General features: G+C 56.5%; 1 protein-coding gene and 1 long non-coding RNA gene across 2 annotated transcripts; both read left to right on the forward strand.

Annotated features, from left to right (window-relative positions):
* Positions 1 to 757: 757 nt before the first annotated feature.
* Positions 758 to 2,827, forward strand: RPL12 (ribosomal protein L12; the record flags this gene model as incomplete). The annotated part of the gene is made up of 5 exons (XM_084236311.1): positions 758 to 858; positions 1,366 to 1,439; positions 2,192 to 2,290; positions 2,556 to 2,637; positions 2,823 to 2,827. The coding sequence occupies exons 1-5, from the start codon at positions 822 to 824 to the stop codon at positions 2,825 to 2,827; spliced, it is 297 nt and encodes a 98-aa protein (XP_084092437.1). The 5' UTR covers positions 758 to 821.
* A 253-nt stretch (positions 2,828 to 3,080) lies between these two features.
* Positions 3,081 to 3,824, forward strand: LOC311173051. The gene is made up of 3 exons (XR_014617067.1): positions 3,081 to 3,167; positions 3,506 to 3,618; positions 3,776 to 3,824. It is a non-coding gene; the product is annotated as an uncharacterized lncRNA (long non-coding RNA).
* The last annotated feature ends 4,274 nt before the right edge of the window (positions 3,825 to 8,098 follow it).

The following is an 8,098-nucleotide window of genomic DNA, read 5'->3' on the forward strand; positions in this document are numbered from 1 at the left end:
AGCCGGGGCCCAGGCCCCGCCCGCGCGGCCCCGCGCTGAGGGGGAGACCCCCGCCCTCCCCGGCGGGGGCGGGTCGCGGGGGGCCCGGCCCACCTGGCGTTGCGGCCCCGACGTTCCTTCCCTCCGCGGGGGCTGGAGGGCGGCCGGTCACTCGCAGGCCGCGGTCACGGGCCGGGTCGCGGGGAGGCCGAGCCGGGGCCCCGCGGCGCGGCGGCCGGGCGCGAACTCGGACGCCCGGAAAGTCGCGCAGCCCGGGGCGAGCGCGGACTCGGGGGACCGGGGCGACACTGGATGCGGACCCGAATGAAACTGTTTGGTGACGAGCACGCTGACGTCACGAGCGAGTTGGCAGGGGCCCGGGGCGGGCCGGGATCTCGGGGAGCGGGGCGCAGACCCCTCCGGGGAGGGGCGGGGCCTGAGACGGGACGGCGGGGACCGCGGGTGACCCTCGAGAGACGAGTAGGGGCAGCGGAGCCCGGACCTGGCGACCAGCTCTCCTGTCTTGTCAGCCTCCCCGGGACCAATGCGCTGAGCAGCCCCCCCGGCCCCCCAGCCCCGCCGGGGACCTCTAGCCTCGGCTCACCCGGAGGAGGGATCTCCCGGCAGCTGAGCCGGCGCCTGCCCACAAGAGACATGGCGGCAGGGGCGTCGCAGGCCGGCTGGGCGGGACCTCCGGTTCTCGCGAGAGCCGCGTCTTCCCGCCTATATCCGGCGCGCTAGCGCCCTTTCCGGTCTTTCGGCTTTCGGCTCGGAGGAGGCCAAGGTGCAACTTTCTTCGGTCGTCCCGAATCCGGGTTCATCCGACACCAGCCGCCTCCGCCATGCCGCCTAAGTTCGATCCCAACGAAGTCAAAGTCGGTGCGTGCTTTAGAGGTGGCCGGGGCTGCGAGATGGAGCTTCCCTCCTCCCCGCGGCCCGTCTGGCCTGCGGCCCCGCCGCCGTAGTCTTTTTCCTCGTGGGTTTTCACGCCGCAGCCTCCTAGAGGCCTTCCTGGTGCTGCGCTCAGGCCGCCTGCGGGCCTGGCCAGGTCTCACTTTTGCTTGGTCTCAGCTTCCCCGCAAGTGTGCGGAGGGAGGACTGGACGCCCCGCGGTGGCTTGGCCCCGGCACGCCTTAGGGTAAGGTTTGTGTCGGGGCGACCCCCCCCGAGACTGGCCCGGCTGGCGGCCGGGGCTGCCCCCCCTGCACATCGGTGTAGTCTACGCCCGAGGAAGGGGCGACTCGCCGGCCGGGGGAGGAGGGGCGGCCGCCTGTCTTCCCGCTAAGGCTCTTTGCCCAGAAGGCAGAGGGTGGTGTGGCCAGCCCCGGGGAGAGGCAGTGGGTCGGGGCGCCCTCTGCACAGGCACTCACCCTTGCTTTCTCCCAGTGTACCTGCGGTGCACCGGGGGGGAAGTCGGTGCCACGTCTGCCCTGGCCCCCAAGATTGGACCCCTGGGTCTGGTAAGTCATCGAGGCGATTACCGTGGAGGAGAGCCCCTAAGCCCTGCACGTGCAGACAGTGTCACCCCGACAAGCTCTGAGCCTGCGGCACTGAGTGCACAGCAGGGGCATATATGTGGGAAGAGCTAGCTTGGGACCTTAACTGTAATTTAATCCCCTGGCTCTTAAGCTGCTCTACACCTGCGGTAGGAAGAGGCCATGTGCCTATTCGAGTGGCCTTCGTGACACGGGGCAGGCTGCTTAACTGTTACTTGCCCGGTATGAAACAGGCAAGGCAAGGGGTGCTGGTGCTGAGATAAACTGGGGTGGAGGCGAACATGCTGGTGGGCATCATAGCTTGTATTCCCAGCTCAGCCCTGACCCTGCTGGTTAACGCGGCCTGCTTTCCCCAGCACCGCCTCCTTTGCCTGTATCCCCTTCATCTTACTCTGAACTTGTCATTTAGGCCTTTAGTCCTTGCACAGTGGCTTAAAGCCTTGGAAGTGGCTACATTACCTGGCCAGAGAAGGTGGGGAGGCAAAGGGCTGCCTCAGTGCGCCTGAGACTGCAGTTTGAAGCCCTGGACAAACCACCCCCAGCCTCTCTTGGTTTATACTGTGATGATAGCCACAGCTTGACAGAGTAGTTAACCATCACATCAGCTTCCTGTGCTGGATGGAGGGGGGTTTTGGGGCTGTTGCCAAGTGGAAAGGACTGGGCGGATTGTAAGTTGTACTTCAACTTTGGGCGCAATGAGATTTTTATTTCTACAGTCTCCAAAAAAAGTTGGTGATGACATTGCCAAGGCAACTGGTGATTGGAAGGGGCTGAGGATAACAGTGAAACTCACCATTCAAAACAGACAGGCCCAGGTACTTGGCTGGAGGGAGGCCAGAGGTAGCAACCCTCTGGGATTCCTGGGTGGGTGGTTTTTGCTGGCAATGCACCTGCTGCCAGTGGTGAGGAGCAGGAAGCAATTTTGCCTTAGTGGGGAAGGTTTTTTCAAGAGCGTGAGCCAAATGTTTCAGATGGAAAATTACTTAAGTAAATCCAGTGTGGATTGAGTAAACCCAGTGCCCCGTTGTCACTGAGAACCAGGGTGGGGCAGTTTATTCACATTGAGAATGTCTAATGCAGATTGAGGTGGTACCTTCAGCCTCTGCCCTCATCATCAAAGCGCTTAAGGAACCACCGAGGGACAGGAAGAAGCAGAAGAACAGTGAGTGGCCCCTTCCCTGCTAATTGGTTATAGTTGGAGGGTGTGGTCTGCCCAGGGTGGTCCATAGCAGGTTTTTGGGGTTGCAGAGGTTTGATGCTCAAGCTTTTCAGAGCCAGTCACTACCAGGAATAACAGCCAGTAATCTCAAGGCCATTTCTGAGCTGGGTGACATTCTGACCCTATAGCGTAAGCTCGTGTCTACACCTCCCATGGAAGCCACCTGGCTTTGCCCCTAGCCACCCGCCACTGCGCCTGACCAGGTCTGTTGGCTGGTGCAATCCAGTGGTGAGCTGATAGCGAACCCCAGCTTAGGAAACAGGGTTGTTCTTCATGTGGATGACTCTGTGCCGAAAGCATGGGAACACCTTTAAGATGGATGAGGGAAGGATATTACTGGTCTGCTCTGGCCGAGGGTTGTGAGCAGACTTGCTTTTTCTCTGCAGTTAAGCACAGTGGGAATATCACGTTCGACGAGATTGTCAGCATAGCTCGGCAGATGCGGCACCGATCTTTAGCTAGAGAACTCTCTGGTAAGAGCGAGAACCGCATTATTTCGTGGGGTGCATCTGAGTGGTCGAGTTTTCCCAAGAGGGAGAGGTTACTCTAAGGCCCAGGATAGGGGTGCAGTACCTTCCTCACTTCAGCCAGTGACAAGACTGGGTTGAGATGGTGACCAGCTTGGGCTTGCTGTGAGTAATCGAACTGCTTCGTAAGTATACACAGATCGTGAGGTGCTGGCTTAGGGAGGTGTTAGATACTCCGTGAACTAGGTTATCTCCTTGTCTGCTGTGAAGCTCAACACAACCTAACCCCCTCAGTCTGGGAACTGTGAGACCTATCAACCTGAGGCTACTTTGCTGGATTCCAGGCACCATTAAAGAGATCCTCGGTACCGCCCAGTCCGTGGGCTGCAACGTTGATGGCCGCCACCCTCACGACATCATCGATGACATCAACAGCGGCGCAGTGGAGTGCCCTGCTGTAAGTGAGCTCCGGCAGGCCTCCTGCTAACACTCGGGGTGGGGGGGGAAGTTGATGCATTCACGGAGATGAGTTGGAAAGTTACAAAAATTGCTAAGAGTTGGGAGGAAAAGAACTTTAGTCCTTTTGTTGATTGGATTCTTTTTTCATCCCACAGAGTTAAGAAAAATCAAGGAAAATCACAATAAAGGATCATTTGACAGTGGACATTTTGATGTGGCCTCTTCTTTGGGCGGGGGGGAGCCAGGTCTGATGGGGCCAAGGTGGCAGAATCCATGGGGAAAGCAATCTGGGTAACACAGTCCTTGGGATGACAAGATTTCTGTCCTGTATAGAGAAGACCTAGAAGGCGGGTCTCTGCTTTTTTGTGCATGGAGCCCCTTGTGAGGAAAAGTTCTTGTCCAGAGGGTGGACTTGTTCTGAAAAGAAATGGGGAGGAAGCTCTGCGCACCAGATTTCCTCTCTGGGTGACCCTCAGTGCAAGGCTTTCCTCTCCACCCAGCTGGAGCTCAGAACCTTCATATGGTACAATCAGGAACCTGAGCTCCGCCACGGGGTTCCACTGTGCAGCTGACTTGCAGCCCCTTGTGCTCTCAACATGCTCGCTCTAGTCCAGTCACTACTTGCTCATGTTTTTCACCTTTTCCGAGCTGGTCCTTAGTTCTCACTTCAATGAACTTTCTTTCCCATTGCTATGTAACAAAGGGAAGAACTTCAGAAACCAGGCCAGCTGGAAGCGCCCCACCTGGAAGGGCTTTGTGGACACACCCCTAAAGGGAGTTGGAAGTGACCGCCCAAGAACTGTCTCCCCAGAGCAGTCGTTTCTTTGCTGGCTCCCATTTTGTCACTGGGCACTTGAAAGTAGGTGGTGGCCTTCAGTCCCAGTTTTGGGTTTGGGAACACACCCGTGTTGAAGAGACCAGTCAAAGGTTTGGGGGTGCTGGCTAACAGCTGTTAAGCTTAGCATTTAATGCTGATAAGGTCTAGCTGGGTGCAGGAATACACGTTAAGGAGGACTTAGGCCAAGGCAATGGAGAAAGCCGGCTGACCAGGTGGTGTTCTTGATCTAAAGGAAAGGGACCTCTGAGCAAGAAAGCAAACGCGGGGACCCACTAAGCCAGGGAGACCACGGTCAGCAGATTGCCCCAGTCTTACAGCTTGAAACCTTCCACCTTACTGCGCCATGTTTTCCCTACAGCTTTAACTAGCTCAGCAGTGCCTTCCCCAGCCTTGGGTGTATCTGCAGCCCCCCTAGGGGATTCTAGGAAATGCTCGTTCTTGGCCATTGATCTCTGTTCTCATTTTGTAACAGCCCATTCCAGACCGCACGCACTGCCAAGACCATCCAGCGCTTGAGAACCAGGCTCCTGGCTGGCTGGCTGGCATTCCTTACAGGCTGGTTTCTGGAGTGCTTGCTACACGAAATGGACTCTGGCACGATGCGCTGTATGTCTAAAACTGATCTGAGTGGGCCGGTTTATGCTCACTGAGGCTGCTAAGGAGAAAGCAGACCTCCCACATGAAACATGTTAAAAAGCAACTTTATTAAAGGTGCTGTTGCATGTGACTGGGGTACAGACTACAAAAAGTACCTGCAGCTGCTTTCAAACTACCTGCACTTACCTGTCCCGATCCATTGCCGTTAGGTTCCCAGTCACTCTCCAGCATGGAGTCTCTGATGCCTAATGAAGGCCGAGCTACACCTGAAGGCCTTCCCACACTCGCGGCACTGGTAGGGCTTCACGCCCGTGTGGATCCTCTGGTGCTGACTAAGGGATGAACTCTGGTTAAATGCCTTCCCGCACTCGTTGCACTCGTAGGGTTTCTCGCCAGTGTGGATGATGTGATGTCGAATGAGGGCGGAGCTCTCGCTGAAGAATTTCCCGCACTCGTTGCACTTGTAGGGCTTCTCCCCGGTGTGGGTCTTCTGGTGTATAATGAGATTTGTGCTCTGACTGAAGGCCTTCCCGCACTCGCCGCACTGGTAGGGCTTCTCCCCCGTGTGCGTCCTCTGGTGGTTGGTGAGGTTGGCGCTCTGGCTGAAGGCCTTCCCGCAGGCACCGCACCGGTAGGGCTTCTCGCCCGTGTGGATCCTCTGGTGCTGGATGAAAGCCGCGCAGTAACTGAAGGCCTTCCCGCACTCGCCGCAGCGGTAGGGCTTCTCCCCCGTGTGCGTCCTCTGGTGGTTGGTGAGGTTGGCGCTGTGGCGGAAGGCCTTCCCGCAGTCGCTACACGCGTAGGGCTTCTCGCCCGTGTGGATCCTCTGGTGCTGAACGAGGGCCGAGCAGTCACTGAAGGCCTTCTCACACTCGCCGCATTTGTAGGGCTTTTCTCCGGTGTGAGTTCGCTGGTGCTTGGTGAGGTTGGCATTCTGGCTGAAGGCTCGGCCACAGTCACTGCATTTGTAAGGCTTCTCTCCAGTGTGGATCCTCTGGTGCTGACTGAGAGACGAGCTCTGGCTGAAGGCCTTCCCGCACTCGTTGCACTCATAGGGCTTCTCCCCAGTGTGGCTCTTCTGGTGCTGAGAGAGGGAGGAGCAGTAGCTGAAGGCTTTGCCGCACTCGCTACACGTGTACGGCTGCGTCCGGTGAGCTGTCTCTCCCGCGGCGTTCCTCCTGACGCTCCTGGTGTGCATTTCACATTTCCGGGGGCTCACCTGGGCAGGGGTTCGCTGTTGTGCAGAAAGGACTGGCCTCAGGCTGAGGCTCCCCCCCAGCTCCCAGGGGGGCAGCTCAGCTCTTGCATCTTGGAGCGAGTCTTCAGAAACGTCTTGCTCAGGCGGTGGTTCGGCGGGTGTGGTCTTCCAGTCTGAAAAAGTAGAAACAGTTTGTCTTTCCATCCTGTCCCTGGAAGGAGCGGTCTGAGGCAGCCAGGTCTGGTGCATTACCTCCTGTCACCTGGAACATTGTATTCAAAACCGCAGTCAATGGCCACGGTGGCTCGCGCGCCCTTCGGCTGCCCTCTATTTTTTTTTTTTTAAGATTTATTTATTTTTATTTATACAAGCACTGGGCACAGTCAGAAGTGGGGAGGGTGAGAGAATTCACCAGAGCCAGAGCGGGGAGCAGAGCAGGCAGAAGGACGAGGTACACTGCTGAGGGGAGCAGCGGGCGGCAGGAGAGGTCTGCGCGCCATGTGGGACCCTCCTCCGGTGGCCGGGGAGCAGCCGGTGATCGAACCGGCGCTGCAGAGGCCGCGGGCAGCTTCGCAACCCAGCGCTCAACCGCTGCGCCACCGGGGAGGCCCCGGCTGCCCTCTAAACGCAGCGGGGTGAGAGGACGCTCAGGCCTCCCACCTCAGATGGCCGAGACACCTTTCCTTCCTTACTCTCAAACCACCCTGCTCTTGCCAGGTGCCGGGCAGTCTGCTCACCGTGTTTAAACACTTCACTTGCTGATGGCTGATGCTAGTAAGCAATTCCCTCATGTACCCAGTCAGCAAGCGTTCCAGGGCTGGCTGACCGTGGGGCGAGCAGCCGGCGGGCGACCTCAGCACTGGCGCAGCCGCGTCGGCTGGGCCGGCCTTTCTGAGCCATCTGGCTGCACGTGGCAATGGCAAACCTGACAACAGAATCCCAGTTGGATGAACTTTTATCCTCAGGAACAGCTGCATCAACAGGGACTCGTCATAGCATCGTTTACACAGGGAGAGCAAGCACCTGAGTGTTTTAACGAGAAGGAATGACCACGGCGTGCGGTGGGGTCTGTGCACGCCGTCACAAGTCAAGTCTTCAGTCTGTACACTAGACCTTGTTTTGTCAAGAGGTGTTTGGTGAAAAGACACTGGAAACTTTTACAATGTGATTGTCACAGGTGTTTTGTGGGTTGTGGGATCAGGAGGGATTTTTATTTAATGCTTAGTCTATCTTCTAATGTGCTCCAGTGGGGAACCATAGTATTTTTATAATGAAAGCTACAAAAGTTTGCTTTCAAAGACTACACAATGATAAACTATTAAGTGAAAAAAAAATTACGTAAAATTATATACCATTACATTTAGAAGAATAAGTATGGTGGGATGCTAGGGAGGTCTTGATTTTCTTTTTCCAAATTATATTTTTATTAGAAAATTATTTTTTAAAGAATAAGTGGGCCTCCCCGGTGGCACAGTGGTTGAGCGCTGGGTTGCAAAGCTGCCCTCAGCCTCTGCAGCACCGGTTCGATCCCCAGCTGCCGGGCGAGGGAACCACATGGCGCGCAGACCTCTCCTGCCCCCCGCTGCTCCCCTCAGCAGTGTACTTCGGTCCTTCTGCCTGCTCTGCTCCCCGCTCTGGCTCTGGTGAATCCTCTCACCCTCCCGCGCTTCTGACTGTACCCAGTGCTTGCATACACAAACAAACAAATCTTTAAAAAAAAAAAAAAAGAATAAGTAACATTACCTCTTAACCTTCTTTGGAACCTCATTCATTTCAGAGAAAGCTTTAAAATGTGACTATTTACTATTTGGAAACGTAAACTAAATGAATCCTAGCATCCCAGAC

The sequence above is a fragment of the Talpa europaea genome (genome assembly GCF_964194135.1).
Source record: "Talpa europaea genome assembly, chromosome: 7".
Lineage (NCBI taxonomy): Eukaryota > Metazoa > Chordata > Mammalia > Eulipotyphla > Talpidae > Talpa > Talpa europaea.